The sequence below is a fragment of the Dendrobates tinctorius genome, unplaced genomic scaffold (assembly GCF_039654945.1).
Source record: "Dendrobates tinctorius isolate UK_male_01 unplaced genomic scaffold, ASM3965494v1 ptg000045l, whole genome shotgun sequence".
NCBI classification, from domain to species: Eukaryota; Metazoa; Chordata; class Amphibia; order Anura; family Dendrobatidae; genus Dendrobates; species Dendrobates tinctorius.
The window spans coordinates 11,118,456-11,140,715 of NW_027361713.1; the positions used below are offsets into that span (position 1 = coordinate 11,118,456).

A 22,260-nucleotide genomic window follows, 5' to 3' on the forward strand; every position below is an offset into this window, starting at 1 on the left:
TTCAGGTGATGCAGTTTTTTAAAAAGATGATCAACTTTTGCAGCTGAAAAACGTATCCGCAAAAAACACAGGAAAAACGCTGTGTGTGAATGTAGCCTTAGATCAGGAATATAACAGCCATTTATAGGACATTTCATAACTTTCCCAAACTCCTATGAAAAAATATTCAGCACATCCTGCATTGAATTACTGTACCCAATTTATTATATATTTTAGGAGTCGGAGTCGGTCCATTTTATACCGACTCCAACTCCGACTCCGACTCCACCAAAATGAGCACCGACTCCGACTCCACGACTCCGACTCCGACTCCACAGCCCTGCAGTTGCTATAGAGTCCCTAAATATAAGAAATAAGGGTTTGTCTATTACATCACTTAGTTCTCTTAGTACTTGTGGGTGTATACCATCCGGACCCGGAGATTTATCTATTTTCATCTTTAACCGGTTTCGCACCTCTTTTTGTGTTAGATTGGTGACCCTTAATATAGGGTTTTCTTTGTCTCTCGGCATTTCACCTAGCATTTAATTTTCCACTGTAAATACCGTGGAGAAGGTGTTTAACCCCTTACAGCCATCGGACGGGATAGTACGTCCGATGGCAGTACCCCCGCTTTGATGTGGGCTCCAGTAGTGAGCCTGCATCAGAGCTGGGACGTCAGCTGTTTTGAACAGCTAACATGTGCCCGCAATAGGCGGCATTTAACGCGTGCTTCGGCCATTGGGCCAGAAATACGTGCATCTATGACCCCCGTCAAGTGATCGGGGGTCATCTTTTCTTCGGCATAACAACCAGAGGTCTATGGTTGTTGATGCTGGATTGTTATGAGCGCCACCCTGTGGTCGGCGGCGCTCATAGCAATGCAATAATTCTGCTACATTGAGGCGATCTGAGCATCGCCTCTATGTAGCAGAGCCGATCAAGTTGTGGCAGCTTCTAGCTATTGAAGCATGCCTAAAGTTAAAGAAAAATAGTTTAAAAAATATAAAATTTCAAATCACCCCCCTTTCGCCCCATTCAAAATAAAACAAAAAAAAACCACACAGATATCGCCAAGTTCAGAATCGCCCAATCTATAAATAAAAAAAGGATTAACCTGATCGCTAAACGGCGTAGCGAGAAAAAAATCTAAACGGCAGAATTGCAATAACGTGTGATCACGTACCTTCACTAAAATGTTTTGTTCCTGCTGTGGTATTACTTACACTTGTAAATAAATATGAATTATTTTGCAAAGTATTGCATTGTTTGAGTGCGGCTGTTTCCTTTTTTCTATTTTACTTTGGGTTCACCCAAGTTCAGCCAGCACATTGTGCCTAAAGCAGAGTGTGCTTCATTTTTCTCTTTCCTCATGAAGTACAATATATCACGAAAAAACAGTCTCCATATTACCAGGATCCGTTGAAGCGTCCCAGAGTTATAACCTCATAAAGTGACAGTGGTCGTAATTGCATAAATTGGCCCGATTATTAACGTGCAAACCACTCTTGGGGGTAAAGGGGTTAAACAGTGCAAGTTAAACTCTTCATTTGTAGCTCCTGGAGCTTCCCTACCTGGAAGATCTCAGCTGTTCAATGTTGGCCACTCCTCTTTGCTCTTTATGCTCTCCTCTGGCACTTAGTGATTGCCAGTGTCAGTTCTTCCTCCCTGGTTCTGGAGTTGATGCTGTAGTTCATGGTTGGATTTGGCGAGTTGTTCAAGAGATTGTTGCTTGGAGTTTGTTTGCGTGCACATCCTCATCCTCTACTATTTGGTTTCTCCTTCCTTTAAATCCCCTGTGTCCCATTTTGTTTGAGTGTATTTTCATTTATACCTGTCCAGTCTTTCCTTGTTTGTCTGTTTAGTGTATTCCTATACACTTCGGCTTCCCACTTCCCTGAAGGAGACAGATAAGGCTTGCTATAGGAGCATAGCAAGGCACAGGAACTTGGCTTCTCCACCTTCATAAGTAATCCGATGGACACGGCTAGAGTAATACGCCCATAGTACTAGGGACCTGGTTAGTGCCCATAGTCCCAAAGTCACTGCATATCAGTACTGATGTCACACTTCCTGGACGGTAGTTGTCTGTATCCATCTTCTTGCTTTTCTTAAATATCGGTACACTGTCAGCCATCCTCCAATCCTGTGGCACCAACCCTGTTACAAGAGAATTTAAAATAAGATACATCGGTCTGTCAATTACTGAGCTAAATTCCTTCAGTATCCGTGAATGAATGCCATCTTGGCCAGGAGGTTTATCAATGCTTAGTTTGCTCAGACTCAACCGTACTTCTTCTTGTGTTAAATTAGTTATGTCAGGTGGTGAAATTTGATTTTTGTCTTGTTGAATGATCCCTGGAACGGTCAGTTCCATGGTCAACACAGATGAAGAGTGCCCGTTTAATATCTCAGTCTTTGCTTTGTAGTCTATAATTATCTTATTATCATCTTTTAACCCCTTAACCCCCTGAGCTTTTTTCGGTTTACATTTTCGTTTTTCACACCCTTTCTTCTCAGAGCCATAACTTTTTTATTTTTCCGTCAATATGGCCATGTGAGGGCTTATTTTTTGCGGGATGAGCTGTACTTTTGAACGACGCCATTGGTTTTACCATGTCCTGTTCTTGAAAACGGGAAAAAAATTCCAAGTGCGGTGAAATTGCAAAAAAAGAGCAATCCCGCACTTGTTTTTTGTTTGGCTTTTTTGCTAAGTTCACTAATTGCTAAAACTGACCTGCCATTATGATTTTCCAGGTCATTACGAGCTCATAAACACCAAACATGTCTAGGTTCTTTTTTCATCTAAGTCAGGGGTGGGGAATCTTTTTTTCTGCCAAGGGCCATTTGGATATTTATACCATCCTTCGGGGGCCGTACAAACTCCGCCCACAAATTACATCCTGACTCTTGCACTGGTGTCAGGATGTAATCTTTCATTGCATGCCCTTCAGTATTCATTAGTGAACACAGTGTGTGTGCTAACAGAGCAAGAAGAAATTAATGAGTTTGTGGCAATCAAAATACAGCTCCCTGCCCAAGAATGCGGTCCCTGAGTATCTGCCCGGGGGCCTGATAAAAGGTCTTCGAGGACCGTAAATGGCCCTGGGGCCTGAGGTTCCCCATCCCTGATCTAAGTGGTGAAAGAAAATTCCAAACTTTGCTAAAAAAAAATAAATTTTTGCGCCATTTTCCAATACCCATAGCGTCTCCATTTTTCGTGATCTGGGGTTCGGTGAGGGCTTATTTTTTGCGCGCCGAGCTGACGATTTTAAGGATACCATTTATGTGCAGATACGGTCTTTTGATAGCCCGTTTATTGCATTATTTTATTTTGAATGGGGCGAAAAGGGGGTGGTTTAAACTTTTTTATTTTTTCATATTTTTTAAAACATTTTTTTATTTTGGCATGCTTCAATAGCCTCCACGGGAGGCTAGAAGCATCCACTACTTGATCGGCTCTGCTACATATAGGCGATGAGCAGATCGCCTACATGTAGCAGAATTACAGCATTGCTATGAGCGCTGGGTAGCGCTCATAACAATGCCGCATCAACAACCATAGTGATGGGTGAGTAGCATCATTGATTGGGTTTTTCCGAGCATGCTCGGGTGATCTCCAAGTATTTTGACGTGCTCGGAGATTTAGTTTTCCTTGTCTCAGCTGCATGATTTGCGACTTGTAGACAGGCTGAATACATGTGGGAATTCTCTAACAAACAGGCATTCTACACATGTATTCAAGCTGTCTAGCAGTTGCAAATCATGCAGCTGAGGCGACAGAAACTAAATCTCCATGCACTCCAAAATACTCTTGAGACCACCCGAGCAACGAGTATACTCGCTCATCACTAATGGCAATGCATCGCTGACCCCCGATCACGTGACGGGGTCGGCGATGCACTCATTTCCAGCCACGCGGCAGAAAGCTCTAGTTAAAGCCCGCTGTCAGCATTTGACAGCGGGATCTAACTAGTTAATAGGCACGGGCGGATTGCGATTCTGCTCGCGCCTATTGCAGGCACTTGTCAGCTGTTGAAAACAACTGACATGTCGCGGCTTTGAGGTGGGCTCACCGCTGGAGCCCACCTCAAAGCGGGGGGATACCGACCGCTGATGCAATAGTACGTCAGCGGTCGTAAAGGGGTTAAGAGGCAGATACCATCCATTTTTCATTTTGACATTGATGTATTTATAAAATGTTTTGGGATTTATTTTAATGTCGTCGGTGATTTGTTTCTCTGTAAATAACTTTTCTAGTTGGATTTTTACTTTTTACATTTCTAATTGAGATCTTTATATTCCTGAAAGGCTATTTTTGTATTCTCAGCCTTGAAGATTTTAAAAGCCCTGTGTTTTTTTGTCATGTCAAAGTTTGCAGTGTCTTATTTATCCATAATGTTTTATTTTTGTTCCTAAACATTTTACTACCAGAAGTTTTTTACAGGATTCTAGTAGTATATTTTTAAAGAGGTTGTCCACTATCAAGACAACCCCTTCTTGATCTCAGTGTTTAGTGTCCATAAAATAAAAAAGCTTATATTCCCCTCCTGTGCCGTGCATTTCCAGTGGTATTGTCACTTGCGTTCCTGGGCTCTTGTGCAGTTGGTATGATACGCGAGGCTGGTGCCCAGACAGTTCTGGCGTCACTTTCTCCGCCTTCGGACAAATTGAACATGAAGAGGAAGTTATATTGTGAAAGAATAAATGTAGATACCTTTTGGCTGTAAAGAAATCAAAATTGTTACTTTGTAAGAAAATGAGACCAAGTCCCAAAACTTCCCATTGTGTTTGTGTAATATGTGAGGACAAATTAATTTCTGCCAGACTAGGTTGTTTGGCTTTTTTCTCATTTTTAGATGGGGGGAGTCAGTTTGCTCAGATTGTGGCAACACCTTGCCAACTTCCCCATGTAAAAACTGCCTTGTTAAATTTTGTTTCAATATTTTAGGCAAGAAGTTGCTAATCAAATGCGCACAAAGACAAAGGATGATTGTGAAAATCACTACATGAAGCATTTCATAAACAATCCACTTTTTGCAAGTACTTTACTCAGTATGAAACAGGCAGAGGAGGATAAGAATGTGGAAACAGCAGTCCCATTTCAAGGTAAACCATTACAACTTATGGAATTCATAAGTACAGTATATTCATTTATGTTTTTATGTATTTAGAAGGGCTGGGTGATCTATCACATCATTTGTGGGCAGAGCTAATATCAGGGCAGATGTGGATAGAGAAAGCTAAAAATCACAGCAAAGGAGGAAGTGCTGGGGTATATGAACACGATCATAAGATAGCTTGATAATAGCAGTGACCCACTTGTCAAATGTGGTAAAGCAATTAGTGAGACAATTTAAAAAACTAACCTTTATTAAATTAAACGTTAAAATAGTTCAAAACACTAAGGCCTGTTTCACACTTCAGTTGTTTGACGTCAGTTGCAAACCGTCAAACTGTGAAAAAACGGATCCGTTTCCGCTTTGCACAAAACGGATGCATCGGAACCGTTTTTTTGGACGGATCCGCCGCAGCTGCTAAGTGCATGAAATTTAAAGGAATAGAGAGGGAGAGAGAGATTGATTTTTGTTTAGGGTTAAAATGCATGAAAGGAAAATCTTCCGGGCATGCGCTGTTGAAAATAACGGGTCCGCCGCTGGAAAAAAAAAAGTTACCTTGTCCGTCTACTTCAGATGGCGGACGCTAAAATTCAAACGGATCCGTCAAAAAACGGATGCAACAGATGACCATCAGTCATAATCCACCGCTAATGCAAGTCTATGGGAAAAAAACGGATTACGCCAAAAAAAAGGCAGATGCGCATTTTTCTAAAAATGGCGGATTTTGACTGACGTCAAAGAACTGAAGTGTGAAAGAGGCCTAAGACAAACGGCACGAAACAAACAGCATATATTACAACCCAAGGTGGTGCACCTCTATCGGCACATTCAGATCCGAATACAAAAGTCTACAGATGTTGATACCAATAACACTTATTTATACGTGAGGTTCAGCAGCGTTCTCCTTATTTTCTATTCAAAGCCATACCAAACTGGCACTTAGTTACTGGGATTGTATGCCTCAGAGCAACTCGAGTCAGTGGCTACTATTTTAGGGATAAGATGGGAGGATATTCATCTCTGTAAGAAATTATTATTATAAGATGGCACATAACATCAGGTCATCTGATAAAGAAAATGGCACATTCTCGCCCAAATTATCAAATGTGGGAATAGATCCATGTGATTCCTTTTCTCCTATTACGTTAAACAGGGAATCTCATTAGCCATGCATATTACTCATCCAGGAAGGAGGTAATATATCCAGGTTGTCTTGTCTCCCAACGCTTTTCCTCTTATTGATTCGTCAGGGGAGTTGCTGGTGACAGCAGTGGTCTTTCCCTACCACTGCTATAATTTAATGCTCTCATCGCTGAACACGGTTAATGAGTCTCTTAATACTTCTGTGTGCATCAGATGACCTCTCCATTTTGTATGTGCTGTGTCATACCTTGCTGTCACATCAAGTGCTTCTGACTTCCTATCCGGGCGTTGTAATGCCAGGCCTGGCTGAGAGCTGCACACATCAGATGCCTGGTTCGTTACCAAGCAACATCAGAATATGATAGGGGGCATTATATGTAAAGGGGCATGTGTAGCAAGCCCTCCCTTCTGTGGAATGATGAAGGTCTGTCTTATAGCAACATACCCCTTCATTCCCTTGTAAAAGAACTTGCCCTTCTCCCTAAAAATTCCTTCCACGCCAGAGGAGTAGACTGGGACCAGGGGATAAAGACATTTCACAGCCCTAATCTTGGCTGTACTCAAAATGGATAAACCTGTACTGGTGAGTATTGTGCATTGGTTCAGGTTACAGAATGAAATTAAATACAGTGAATCATAGACAGATTGAGATAAATTTCAGTGCATATTGTATCTGAATATATGAGGATACTGGATGGAAAGTGGCGGATGTTATCGGATACTAGAGATAAGAGACCATAGTGGATTCTGGCAGAGATTATATCAACAGGGTAAGCAGGGAGAAGGGAATGATGTCTACAAAACCCCTACTCTAAAGGCCCCTTTACATTTAGCGATGCACCAGCGATCCCGACCACGATACGACCTGGTCAGGATTGCTGGTGCATCGCTAAATGGTCGCTAGTGAGCTGCCACACAGGCAGATTTCACAGCGATGTAGCGATGCAGCAGCGGTCGTTACTTACCTTTCAGACGCGGCGATCCTAACGTCCTCCCGCCCGCGTCCACGCGTCACTCGTCGGTGCCAGCAGGAAGCGCCCGACGAGAAATGGAGCTGCGCGATCAGCGATAATCAGCGGGGGAGCCGGTTGGAGGTAAGTATCACACATAGCAATATTGTTAGCGATATCGCTGCTGCGTCATAAAATCGGTGACGCTTTAGTGATATCGCTATGTGTAAAGGCCTTTACTCATTCTATTCTGACTCCTTACTTGCTGCAGGGGCTGGCACTAGTGATGCAAGCGTTCTTGGATATTGCGCTATCCGAGTATTGCTGGGGTTTGAGTATTTGAGTCTCCACGGCTCAAGCCTCAACACATGCGGAGATTTCCTAACAGCTGCAAATCATGCAGCTTCAGGTACTAGAATACATTACTCAAGCCCCCGCTATACTTTGATAGTACCAAGCAAAGTGGTGCCCAATGTTTTAGCCCTATTACTTAGTATCCCTATATCTCCCGACGCTCAGAGAAAACAGCTGAATGATAGTGGTTTGTTCAATCCTGTTGGTGAAGTACTTTTAAAACAGAAAATCCTTGTAGTCTTTTTGAAGTATCCTGTCCCAGTCCCCTCCCCTTGGTAGAAATCCAATTTAATCTACTCCCATAAATGCAATTGCTGCACTGCAGCCTTTGTGTACAGAGTTGACATGCCTGGCTATTGGTTTGTCCTTGTTAGTGGCAATGTCTTGTAGATCTGCCCCGTCCCTCCTCCGGATTTCTGTCTTCGTTTTACTGGCTGGTGGCTTTGTAAATAATGTCTTTGGAGTGACAATTAATGATTGATCTAATAGAGAAGAATTTCCCCCTTACATTGCTCCTATAACTTTTTCCAGGGGTTATTAAGTTGAGGGCTAAACAGCTCCCACACCTATAACATGCCTTTGTTTTAGAGTATAGTCAGCCTCTGGACTAAATCGACAAGTAATAGAATCCTTGTGTTTTAGAAATGGGAATAAGAAGTTGAGTATGGTCCTTTTTTAATTGTGTCTCTGTATTCCCTCTCTACAATGTTTTTAGGTTTTCCTCTTTCCAAAAATCTAGTTTTTAAATCTCTTGCTTGCTCTTTTGAATACCCTCTCATTAGAACAAGCGCTACAAATTCTCATATACTGGCCCTTTGCTATTCCTCTCTTAAGGGGGATGGGGTGATTGCTTTCCCACCTGAGTAGTGAGTTTGTGGCTGTGTGTATTCTTTGTCTGTCATGATTTCCCAACTTTCATTTTTATGGATAAGAATATCCAGAAATGGCAGTCTATTTGAGCTGGTTTCAAGCGTGAAGTGCAGGTCCAGGATGTTGGTGTTAAATCTACTCACAAATTCACTAAAGTGTGTCGCATCACCCTTCCATAACACAAAAATATCATCTATGTAAGAAATCCATGGAGCATTCCGGTCGCCGCCGTGGATGGGAGTGTCACCAAAAACCAGGGTTTTCCCTTCACCCATGACAGCACACCTGAGAGAGGGATCCGCCCCGCCAGGACAGGAACCTACTGAGATATAAGGGGCGGCACCTCTCCCCCCGCTTCAGTTGGGTTCCTGTCCTGAAAGGAATCCCACTGTCGGCGGTGCCTGTCATGGGCGAAGAAAAAAAAAAAAAAGGAAAGCCCAGGCCCGTCCCGGCACGGGAAGAACAGGAGTCTTACCTGTAGCGCCAGCCGTCGGGTGCTGGAGGCAAAGTCCCCGATGACCCCCCTGGGCTCCGGGTTCGTGTGGGCGCAGGTGGGATCCCGGTGGCTCCTGGAAGCCCCCACCGCACCGCCCTTCCCTCGCACGCACCCGCAGTCTCGATCCCCGAGGCATCTGGCAGGTGAGAGACGCGGGCGTCTTCCGGCCGCTGACGTCAACGGTGCAGAGGATTATGGGTGCGCCGGCTGACGTCAGCAAAAGGCGTCGGTGTCATGCCGCCGGGTGCGACGCCGGCCGGCTTTCTGAAGCGGTCGGCCGGCGGTCGCAGAGGGGAGGAGACACCCACCAGGACGGAGGCCGCATTTAAACAAGGAGCAGCGGCAGGCAGGAGGTGCAAGATGGAGTCAGAGCAGGAGAGGTCTTTGTCTCTGCCTCCCTCTCAACCCTCCGGCCGCAAACATGGAAGACGCTCAGGCAGCAGCCGCCCCAGCCGCAGGTCGGGAAACTCCTCAAGGTCCAAAGAGCACAGGTCACGTGCTCCGACGCAGCCTCCAAGTCCGGTACCCTTGATTACGAGTGGTGAGTGATCTTCGTCAATGCCTGCATTATGTTAATAGGGATTCTCTGTTGTATGTTTGACCCCGTAGGAAAAACCCAAAAAAGCGGGAAGTAAGAAGAATAATAGGGACTGTGCCATATGTAAAACTCCCCTAGCAAGAGACTGGCAGAAAGACCTCTGCGCCAGTTGCATTCAGCGGACCATGGCAGAGGAAGCGCCTACTTTCGCAGCTAACCTGATATCGGCCCTTAGGTCAGAAATGGAGGGTTCAATAAAGACCCTATTAAAAAAAGGGAGAAAAGCTATAATGAATCCCCCTAGTTCTCCCTCAAACTCCTCGTCGGCCTCATCTCAGACAGAACAGGCATCCTCCTCAGACAGTGACACGGGGGGTAAGCCATGTTTCCCTGTTGAAGACACGGATGCTCTCCTAAAGGCCATTAGAACAATGGGCCTACAGGAAGAGAAAGTGGCTAAATCCCTAGAGGATGTTATGTTTGGGGGGGCTTCAAGAGAGGAAAAAATGGACCTTTCCAGTGAATGAAAAGATCCAAGCGCTTATTGAGAGAGAGTGGAGGAAACCCGAGAGATCAGGGGCTCTTCCTTCCACCTCTAAGAGACGATACCCCTTTGAGCACAAAGATGCGGAAATATGGGACAAGGTCCCAAAAATAGATGCACCAGTATCCAGGTCTTATAAAAAAATCGGCCCTGCCTCTGGAAGACACAGGGGTTCTTAGAGACCCGCTAGACAAGAAAGCTGATTCATATTTGAAGCATGCATGGGAAGCGACAGCAGGAGGATTAAAGCCGGCGATAGCAGGCACCTGCACGGCACGCTCCCTGATGATCTGGCTGCAGGAGTTAGAAGAGAGACTAGCATCAAAAGTCCCAAGAGAGAAGATATTGACAGATATGTATCTCTTTGCATGGGGCAGCAGCTTTTTTGGCAGACACCTCGGCAGACTCTATGGGGTTGACGGCTAGGGCGGCAGGATTATCAAATGCTGCCAGGCGAGCGTTGTGGCATAAAGGCTGTCCAGGTGACCTGCAGTCTAAAGCTGAACTGTGCTCTCTCCCCTGTGATGCTCGGTTCTTATTCGGAAAGAACTTAGATGATATCCTGGAAAAGGCAAGCGATAGGAAAAAAGGCTTCCCCAGGTTCCCGACTGAGCAGAGAAGACAGCCCTTTCGGAGAGGAAGATTCAATAGGGGGAGTCCTCCGGCTGAAAGGAGAAGATGGGAAGACAAAAGGAAAAGGGAATCGGGATTTATGTTTGGTGGAGGCACCTCCACCTCAAAGAAGTCTCCACAATGACGCCAGTATTCCGGTGGGGGGGAGAGATTGGCACTCTTTTCCCAGGCCTGGGAAAGGATCTCTTCCAATACCAGGATCCTAGGCATCTTAAGAGAAGGCCTGAGAATCCCCTTTGTTCACCAGCCAAAGGCCGTGTTTGTCATTACCCCTATCAGAAAGTTGATCGAAGAACAGTTGGCCTTGGAAACAGAGATCCTGAGCCTGATAGACAAGCAGGTCCTTTCCGAAGTCCCAAACACACAAGAAGGAAGGGGGTTCTATTACCCCCATTTTCTGATAAAGAAACCAGATCAATCATTCAGGACAATGATAAACCTCAGAGGGCTCAATCGGTGGATAGGGAATCAGACCTTCAAGATGGAGTCAGTGGCTTCGGCCATAAAGCTACTACATCAAGATTGTTTTATGGCCGTAGTCGATTTGAAGGATGCATATTATCACATTCCTATCCATCCAGGTTACCAAAAATACTTGAGGGTGGCTCTTTATATCCAAGGCGTACTCAGGCATTTCCAATTCAGAGCTCTTCCATTTGGCATATCTATAGCCCCGAGGGTTTTCACCAAAGTCATAGCGGAGGTAACAGCCTTCATCCGGATTCACGATACGGTCCTAATACCCTACTTGGACGATTTCCTTATAGTGGGCAGCTCAGAGGACCACTGTACGGCACAGTTGAGCCGGGTGACCGACACCTTACAGGAAGTAGGGTGGATAATAAATTTAAAAAAATCAAGACTACAGCCCCTAAAAAAACAGACCTTCCTGGGATTTATCCTGGATTCAGAACAGCAGGTGTGTCTGCTTCCGGATACCAAAATAGAGAAGGTACAGGACATGACTTTGGCGGCCCGAAGCCAACCTCATATGACATTAAGAAATGCGATGTCTCTACTAGGTACCCTGAAGTCCTGTATTCCGGCGGTCAGGTGGGCTCAATTTCACACCCGACAGCTTCAGGGGGAGATACTATCAGCACAAAGATCGCTGAGAGGGCGTTTAGAAGGAAGGCTGGAGCTTTCCTTAGAGACCAGAGACACTCTCAACTGGTGGCTGGACAGTACAAACTTGGCTTCAGGAATGCCTTGGGACAGACAGACGACAGATGTGATACTAACAGACGCAAGCTCCTCGGGGTGGGGGGCACACCTAAGGGGTCATGTAGGCCAGGGTTCCTGGACGCCTCAAGAAATGGGGGCATCTTCCAACCTGAGAGAACTGTGGGCAATGAACAAAGCCCTAAGCCACTTCATTCCGCTACTCAGGGGTCGCAATGTCCACATCATGTCGGACAACAAAGTAACGGTGGCAAACATCAACCACCAAGGGGGACAAGATCACACTCCCTAATGAAGGCAGCAGGCGACATTCTTGGCAGAGCGGAGCAACACCTACACTCCTTAGCAGCCCTGCAAATAAAAGGGACAGAAAACATTAGAGGCCGATTTCCTGAGCCGCAATACTCTGAGGCAAGGAGAATGGGCTCTAAATCGGTCCATTTTTCAAAAGATAACACAGCTCTGGGGGAAACTGCTGATAGACCTCTTTGCCAACAAGCACAACAGGCAGAGAGGCTTTGCTCACTAAACCCAAGGGAAAATCCATGGGCAGTGGGACTTCAGGCTAGCCTATGCATCCCCCCCCCAGTGGCTCTGATCCCAACAGTTGTCAAGAAGATCAGGAAAGAGCAAGCCAGAGTGATTCTAATAGCCCCATTTTGGCCAAAAAGGCCCTGGTTTGCTCTGCTGCGAAGGATGTCCCTCTCCGATCCATGGGTTCTGCCAGAAATCCCGGACCTACTAGCTAAAGGCCCAATATTCCACGCTCAGGTCAAAGGATTCCATCTGACGGCGTGGAATTTGAAAGGTCGCTTTTAATGGATAGAGGGTTCTCCCCCGGGTTGGTGGACACCCTGCTAAAGAGTAGGAAACCGGTGACGACCAAGATCTACGGCAGAACATGGAATAAATTCCTACAGTTCCTAGGTAAGCCGTTAGAACAAGAACCCCCGATTAATGCCATCTTGGAGTTTTTACAATCAGGGTTGCAGCTGGGGTTAGCGGTAAATACTCTTAAAGTCCAAGTATCGGCAGTAGGCGCGCTATATAACTGCAACTTGGCAGCAAATAGATGGGTAGCCAGATTCATTAAATCCTGCCATAGGGCTAGGCCTATCCCAATACCCAGAATAGCCCCGTGGGATTTAAACCTAGTTCTAGAGGCCCTTACAAAAGAACCATACGAGCCTTTACATCAGCTACCCATAAAATTTCTGACCCTAAAGACGATCATTTTGGTGGCCCTTACATCGGCCTGTAGAGTAAGCGACTTGCAGGCTTTCTCAGTAAATCCACCCTATACTCAGGTTTTTCAGGACAGGGTGATATTAAGACCAGACCCCGCTTATCTGCCTAAGGTAGCATCAGATTTCCATCGGGGTCAGAAGATTATCCTCCCATCCTTCTGCGATAATCCAAAAAACTCAGGGGAGGAAAAATTCCATAGTTTGGATGTTAAGAGAGCCCTATTAGAATACATATCTGTCACTAGCCAGTGGAGGCGGTCCCAGTCCCTTTATGTAGCTTTTCAGGGTGCCAGGAAAGGCTCTGGGGTTTCAAAAGGGACTATTGCCAGATGGATTAGGGAGGCCATTAGTATAGCCTACTCAGCTAGTGGTGTTCCGATTCCTGATGGCATCAAGGCTCATTCCACCAGAGCCGTGGCGACCTCCTGGGCTGAAAAGGCAGAGGTATCGATTGAACAGATCTGTAAGGCCGCTACCTGGGCCTCACCTTCAACCTTCTCTAAGCACTATAGATTATATCTATCCTCCTCTGCTGACTTAACCTTTGGTAGAAGGGTGCTGCAAGTGGTGGTCCCTCCCTAAGGTGTTTCGAAGTCTGCAAAAATCTTTCAGGTGTGCTGTCATGGGTGAAGGGAAAACCACCATGGTTACTTACCGTAGCCGGTTTTTCCGGAACCCATGACAGCACCCGTACATTGCCCCCCTTTTCACCGTATGGGTGTGCGCGATTAGTAGGGTGCATTTGTGTGATGTGGTGTTGGATTAACATCATAACTAACCAGGAAGTCCTCTCTATGCTCTGTAACCAACTGAAGCGGGGGAGAGGTGACGCCCCTTATATCTCAGTAGGTTCCTGTCCTGGCAGGGCGGATCCCTCTCAGGTGTGCTGTCATGGGTTCCGGAAAAAACGGCTACCGTAAGTAACCATGGTGGTTTCTTCCCACTAGCCCAGGAATAGATTAGCATATGGGGCAACATATATAGACTCACTTGCGGTGTTCTGCGATGAGAGCATTCATTTATAACAGTCGTAGGAGAGACCACAATATTTTATACCAGGCTCTTGTGTCAGCATTAAGGGCAGCATTTGAGGGCGAAATTAATGTTTTAATTTGAACCCAAGATTCCCATTTTTTAGTCAATAAAACAAATGTGTTAATATAATTTTATCAATGGCTTTCTTGTTTTATTTTTAGCCTAATAGTTACTGTTGCTCTGAAATTGCGTAAATCACGTGAATTATTGCTGTGTGTAAATGGGCCTTTCTGTAATAAGTTTAATGACTGCACTGCCACTTGTTCCTATTAAATCAAATACACTTAATTATTGCATTTTATATTTTAGACTGAAAATGAAAGAAGTACTAAATAAGCAGCTGTCAGGGTATATTTACATGGTCAGTAATTGGCAGCTCTTTGGATGCAGCACATGTCCGTTCCGTCTAAAGTGTTGTCGGCTTTTGAATGCCGGTGATTACGCATGTGTTCGTTAAACCGTGCGGAATCACCGCATCCTATACATTGTATGGGTGACTTTATCTTGCAGAGACTGCGCTTCTCCGCAAGATAAATAGACATGCTGTGGTGTGAAAAGACGTGCACGCATGTCCAGTTACGCAGGGAAGCCGGAGGCGTCTGTGCACACATAGTGGAGATGGGATTTCATGAAATCTCCTCCACCATGCTGTACGCAGCGTCCAACCCGCAGCGTTTACTGACCATGGAAACATACCTTAAGTTACCGTAATCCACAGGGACATGGTACTCATTATTTTTGCCCTACAGACCAAGGATACAATTATCGTTGCAACAAAAAATGCAAACAATGATTTGTTATTAAATTATGGACACAAATTCATAGCAAAACAGAATAATTGTGAACATTCGGACAGGTATTTTTTTGTGATTTGACACTTATCTCTTTTAGCTACTGAGGACCCCCCAAGACCATCCTTTGATTCTCTGCTTTCTAGAGATATGGCAGGATACATGCCAGCTAGGGCAGATTTCATAGAGGTGAGTGCTTTATATAATTACACAGTTAAAGAAAGCCATGTGTCCATCAAATTCATCCAAAGGATGAGAGATAATAAAGGGAATGAGGTATTAGAGTTCTAGACACTTGCATAAGTATTTCTTATTTTCTTCTTTAAAAGTATCTAAACTGTTTTGAAACCATCCACTGTTACTACTTTAACATATAGGCTGTATCACAATATTAATAGTTTTCGTGATAGAAAAGTCTTTTCTGTTCTGGACATTTGAAACTTCCTTTCACCAGATGGATGGAGAGGGTTTTACATTAAACCTTGTTTAGGCATATTTTTTCTTTAGGTCATTTATGTTCTTGTAAAAGTTGATAATGACACCCCCCCCCCCCCTTATACATGCATTCATTCTCAAGACTACATACAGTGGGTACGGAAAGTATTCAGACCCCTTTAATTTTTTTACTCTGTTTCATTGCAGCCATTTGGTAAATTTAAAAAAGTTCTTTTTTTCCCTCATTAATTTACACTCTGCACCCCATCTTGACTGAAAATAAACAGAAATGTAGAAATTTTTGCAAATTTATTAAAAAAGAAAACCTGAAATATCACATGGTCATAAGTATTCAGACCCTTTGCTCAGACACTCTTAGTTAAGTCACATGCTGTCCATTTCCTTGTGATCCTCCTTGAGATGGTTCTACGCCTTCATTGAGTCCAGCTGTGTTTAATTAAACTGATAGGACTTGATTTGTAAAGGCACCCACCTGTTTATATAACACCTCACAGCTCACAATGCATGTCAGACCAAATGAGAATCATGAGGTCAAAGGAACTGGCCAAAGAGCTCAGAGCCAGAATTGTGGCAAGACACAGATCTGGCCAAGGTAACAAAAGAATTTCTGCAGTACTCAAGGTTCCTAAGAGCACAGTGGCCTTCATAATCCTTAAATGGAAGAAGTTTGGGACCACCAGAAGTCTTCCTAGACCTGGCCATGCATGCCTCTGAGTTAGCTGATTGACACTGCATGATGTTATTAAGTCTGTGATCTACAAGTGACTCTCCTTTATTTTACTCTCCATAGAAGATATGTTGCCTGCACATTAATTATTATTGCCAAGATGCATCACTTTGTTTATCCACATTAACTCCTTCCCACAAAACGCAGTACATGTACGGCACCGCAATCGTGGGGTCTCACGCGGAGCGCCGCCGCTATCGGGTGCAGGTGTCAGCTCTGGCATTTAACCCTTTTGATGCCACTGTCAATAGTGACAGAGATATCGAGGAGATCGCACAGAGAGGGGGCTCCCTGTGTGCTTCTATCAGCACAACCCGATGTGAACACGTTGTGCAGATGGTCTCGAAGGAGACCTCCCAGCCGCAAGATGACCTTCAGGGAAGGTGGCCTGTGAGTGCCGGCTAAAAGCAGGAGCTGACATGCCTCCTTTTTTCTATACATAAGTTTTTATTATGTAAAAGCGCCAAAACATTAAAAAAAAAAAAATGCGGTATCACTGTAATCATACTGACCCGAAGAATTGGGGAAGCACGGTGGCTCAGTGGATAGCGCTGCAGCCTTGCAGCGCTGTACTCCTGGGTTCGAATCCCACCAAGGACAATATCTGTAAGGAGTTTGTATGTTCTCCCCGTGTTTGCGTGGGTTTCCTCCCACATTCCAAAGACATTAAAAAAAAAAAGCGGTATCACTGATAGGGAATTTCGGGGGGGACAGTGATGATAATGTGTGCAAACTGTAAAGCGCTGCGGAATGTTAGCGCTATATAAAAATAAAGATTATTATTTTTGAGCTGCCTTATCAATTTTACCACACGCAGAACAGTATAAAAAAAAACTAAAAAAAAAATTCCTGAATTGCTGGTTTTTGTTCATTCTACCTTCCAAAAATTCCGATTTTTGGAAGGTAGAATGAACAAAAACCAGCAATTCAGGAATTTTTTTTAGAATAGAAAGCAATCAAAAACTGTCATGTGCTCAAAAATGGTACCAATAAAAACGTCAACTCTTCCCGCAAAAACAAACAAGCCGTCATATATATCACTGTCAGCTGAAGTATGGAAAAAATGTAGCTGTCTAAATATGGGGATGCAAAAACGATTTTTTGCAATAAAAAGCGTCTTTTATTGTGTGACAGCAGACATAAAAACCCAATATAAATCTGGTATCGTGGTAATCGCACCGACCCGAAGAATAAAGTAGCCATATCACTTGTACCACACGAGGAATGGCGTAAAAAATAAATAAAACCTGATAAGAAAAGAAATGCACCGTGCTATACTGGGAAATGAATAAAATAATATAACTGAGTACTCACTTGCTGATGTATGAAAAAATCACGTGGTGGTGGATGTATAGCAGTATCCTGAGACTATTCACCTTGTCATTGATGTATATTGCCTTTCATTTGGATGCCAAAACTGCTGAGTAGATAATATAGGGTTAAATAGGGGTGAACCTGAAATGTGTTTCAGAGAAAAAAAAAATGAACTAAGATTAATTTACTCACTTGAGTATGTCAGAACCATATAAAATACATGCTGTAAATATAGCCATTGCAAGGTATTAAGATTGGAATGTTGCAGCCTGTTTCTGATGTAAAAAAATATAGTTGAAAAATAAAATGAAATACCAAAAAAGAGGGGAATAAATAGATGTTTGGGACGATAACTGAATGCTGACCTTACTGCATGCCAGTTTCAACAGGCAAGGTCAGAATGATTTATCCTGTACAAAACAAATGATGGCACAGGTCCTGCAAAGTGAATGAGCGTTAGTGACAGCTTGTGCCTGCTAGTGGAACGGGGTGCTTGATTCTGGTGCACTTACTTGCAGGGCCAGCGCTCAGTGAGGCAGGCTTGGGTGCTCAGCGTGGGGGCTGCTGCTTCTCCGTATGGAATTGGAGACTGCCGCTGGCTCGCGCCCTCCGGCCGAGAGCAAAGCTGAGGGAGTCGGCGTGTGATGGGGCGGGGCTAGCGTGACGTCACACTGGGGATAAGACGGTGGCTCAAAGGCGGCACAATACCGACGCGTTTCGAGAGATAGCTACTCTCTTCATCAGGGTTGTGCCTCTTAGTGTGCGGACCGTCAATTTATAGCAGACTGAGCCTGAATTAAGTGATCACCTGACCCAAATGCCTGATTGAGCGACTTGATTAGATGTAGTACAAAGTACTGGTGTGTCTACATGTAACTAAATGATTGCGGGACCCTATCATTACCAATGTGCTACAGAGATGGGTTAAATTTTAACCCTATTTGGTCCAAAAATTCCTTATGAGAATTAAAAAGTGAAACAAAATAAAAATGAAAATAAAAATAAAACATAACCTTTATTTACATAAATGTATAAAAAAAAGTGTTATTAAAAAATGTGTTTAAAAATGACAATGAAAATGTGCCAAAGCCCAAAATCTGCCGATGAGGTACCTCATTAGATGTTTGTTTCATTATACTCAAAGGGTTCATAGGCTTACATGGTAGCCAAATAAATGCATGATACTGGGGTCTTATTCAGCATAATGGCATGATTATGATTGGTACCACATCCTCCTACCAAATTGATTCCAATAAATGAGATATACTAAGGTGTTATTATAAGAGAAAATGTTTTAATTTCTGTTTTTGTTGTATCAAGAATTTTTTTATATATATTATAAAATATAAAAAATATGGATCATTAAGAATTGACAAAAAGTTATACATGAATAAATCTCCATTTGAGTGTACTAAAAGAGAAAAAATCCTATGTCATCTTGGGGGATTGTATAAAAACATGTCTAAAATTATGATATATAATAATAATATAAAGGGGGGAGGGAGAAAAAAAGGAAGGGGCTAGAATGCATACAGCTCAATTTCATGATTCAGGCCCATTGGGGCCAGACTGTCCAGGGTGTAGATCCACCTGGATTCTACCCGGGACATTGCTTTAAGATAGTCACCCCTTCTTTGATTTGGCTGAACTATTTGAATGTCCAAAAAGGAAACCCCTTTGCACGATCAATTATGAGTATCCAAAAAGTGACGGGATAATGGATGTCCCTTATAGCCTTTTCTAATAATATCTAGATGCTCCTTAATCCTAACCTGAAGGGGTCTCTTAGTTCTCCCTACATAAATCTTACCACAGGGACATTTTAAAATATAAATAACGCCTGATGTTTGACACAAAATGCTATCTTTGATATAATAAGTATTATTGTTAGATGAATCCGTGAAATTATTATGTAATTGTTTAGACGTTACTGTTCTGATGCAACAAACACACTTCCCACATGATTGAAAGCCTGGTAGGTTTGAACTTGACCGGGCTAATTGGTTGACATGATTAATAGAACTGCACATTTTAGTCATGGGCGCCAATAATAGGCCTAAATTTTGCGCTTTAGTGTACACGAAGCGAGGTCTTTTGGGAAGCAAGTCGCCTACATACTTGTATCCCTGTAAATGTGACCAATGTTTACATATGATTTTGTTAAATGCTTTATGACCTGCATGAAACTGAGTAATAATGGGTAAATTTTGAATTTGTTCTTGGATAGTAGGTGGGTTATTAACTGTGGGAGGTTTGTGGATCAGAGAAGATCTTGGCATAGATTGTACCTCCTGCCTGGTCCTATTGAGAAGCTCTATATCATACCCTTTGGCTACAAATTGATTGGTTAAATATTGTGTTTCCTTTTGATAGTCAATAGTGTTTGTACAATTACGTCTAATTCGCATTTACTGGCTTTTTGGAATATTAATTAGCCATGTGGGTAGATGGCAACTACTAGTATGAATATAACTATTGGAGTCTACCTCTGTGTGGCAGCTTTTTGTAATTAATTTGCCTTGTTCAATACAAATGCTTAGGTCCAGAAAATTTATGTTGGATCTACTAACCGTGGGTGTAAACTCCAGTCCAAAATCATTGATGTTTAATCGTGGGGCAGCACGGTGGCTCAGTTGGAGTCCTGGGTTCGAATCCCACCAAGGACATCATCTGCAAGGAGTTTGTATGTTCTCCCCGTGTCTGCGTGGGTTTCCTCCCGGTACTCCGGTTTCCTCCCACATTCCAAAGACATACTGATAGGGAATTTAGATTGTGAGCCCCATGGGGGACAGTGATGATAATGTGTGCAAACTGTAAAGCGCTGCGGAATATGTTAGCGCTATATAAAAATAAAGATTATTAATCTAGAAATGAATAAATTAAGGTCAGATAATGGGCCATCCCAAATGAACAAAATATCATCAATGAAACAGCGCCATAATTTTATATTCTTATGTAAGGCGCCATTGTTGTAAATATGTTCATGTTCCCACATGCCTACATAGATGTTTGCGAAACTAGGCGCGAATCTCGTGCCCATCGCGGTGCCGTGGGTCTGAATATAGAATTTTTATGAACTTTGGGAATGTGATAAAACACTGCTATTGATGGCGTTTTGTTATTAATAAACTGATCTTTTTTTGTTAGAATGCCTAAAGATTTACCTTTAAGGGCTAGAGAATTGAGTTTATTAAGAAATGATTCTGTTGGATCTGCGGGGATTTGTTAATAAGTGACAGGATCGCCTAGTTACCTCATGGATTCATTGTGATACATACTGTGATCCATAATTACGATTCCCCCACCTATGTCTGCAGGACGAATAATCAAGTTGTTGTTTCCCTGCAGACTAATGATAGAATCTTTTTTCACCAGCTGTTAGGTTGTATGTCATATATCGCATTTTGCGGTTATTTTTGTTAGCTAGTTTCCTTATATCTGTTGATACCAGAGTTTCGAAAGTTTTGAATTAATTGGAATATTCATTCAAAGGATTGAATGAGGAGGGTAAAGAAAGGCCGGTATGAATGAATTCTGAACCCATAGTATAAGTAGTTGTTGAAGGATTATCACCCTTCTTAAGGGCAGTTTCACACGTTAGTGTATCCGGTACGTGTAGTGACAGTTTTCTCACGTACCGGAGACACTGACACACGTAGACACATTCGAATGAATGTGTCTATGCAGACGTAAGCGTGTTTTCACGGACCGTGTGTCCGTGTGCAAAACACGCTGACATGTCCGTTTTTGTGCAACAGCACGGATCACACGGACCCATACAAGTCAATGGATCCGTGTAAACACGTACCGCACACGGATGCTGTCCATGTGCGATCCGTGTGCGTTTTTAAAAGTCAAAGGGTTAACATTGAAAATAAATTTTCAAAAACACGAACAAGGACAGCACACGGATGGTACACATGGACATATGGATAGCACACGGATGTCACACGGATGGCATACATATGCACACGGACACGGATAGCTCCGGTACCGGTTTTACCGGTACCGGAATTATCTGGACGTGTGAAACTGCCCTAAGGAAATACTTTTTAAGAGCAAGATTCCATAGGTATTTTTTGATACTAATAAATAGATTAAACGGTTTAGGATTAGCTGATGGGGCAAATTTGAGGCCCTTTTGAAGTAGTGATGCCTCATTTGGAGTAAGTTGATGAGAACTTAAATTAAAAATTTTTTGTGCAAGTTGCTGGTTGTCAGTACCTTTATTTATTTTCTTTTGGGAGAATGTCCCACCTCTTTTTACCTCTTTTTGTTTTTTGTTTGGAATGCGAAAAAAATCCTTATTGATAGGTAATTGTGTTCTAGGTTTCGTTATTTTATTGGTATTTGATTTATTATGAAACCTAGGCCGTACATGGTTAGTCTTTTGGACCTGTTTACCTATCAATAAGGATTCAAAAGGGCCTCAAATTTGCCCCAATTGAATATTCCAATTCATTCAAAACTTTCGGAACGCTGGTATCAACAGATATAAGGTAACTAGCTAACAAAAATAACCGCAAAATGCAATATGACATACAACCTAACAGCTGGTGAAAAAGATTCTATCATTAGTCTACAGGCAAACAACTTGATTATTCGTCCTGCAGACAAAGGCGGGGGAATCGTAATTATGGATCACAGTATGTATCACAATGAATCCATGAGGTTACTAGGTGATCCTGTCACTTATAAACAAATCCCCGCAGATCCAACAGAATCATTTCTTAATAAACTCAATTCTCTAGCCCTTAAAGGTAAATCTTTAGGCATTCTAGCAAAAAAAGAGAATCAGTTTATTAATAACAAAACGCCATCAATAGCAGTGTTTTATCACATTCCCAAAGTTCATAAAAATGCAGTAAATCCACCAGGCAA

General features: G+C 43.1%; 1 protein-coding gene across 3 annotated transcripts in view; it reads left to right on the top strand.

Annotated features, from left to right (window-relative positions):
- Positions 1-22,260, top strand: part of TADA2A (transcriptional adaptor 2A) — a 252,718-nt gene that overhangs the window by 83,427 nt on the left and 147,031 nt on the right. For all 3 annotated transcript variants that reach the window (XM_073575616.1, XM_073575617.1, XM_073575618.1), the window contains 2 exons: positions 4,931-5,088; positions 14,983-15,071. In XM_073575616.1, coding sequence (XP_073431717.1) covers positions 4,931-5,088; positions 14,983-15,071 — 247 coding nt within the window. The remainder of the gene's footprint in view (positions 1-4,930; positions 5,089-14,982; positions 15,072-22,260) is intronic.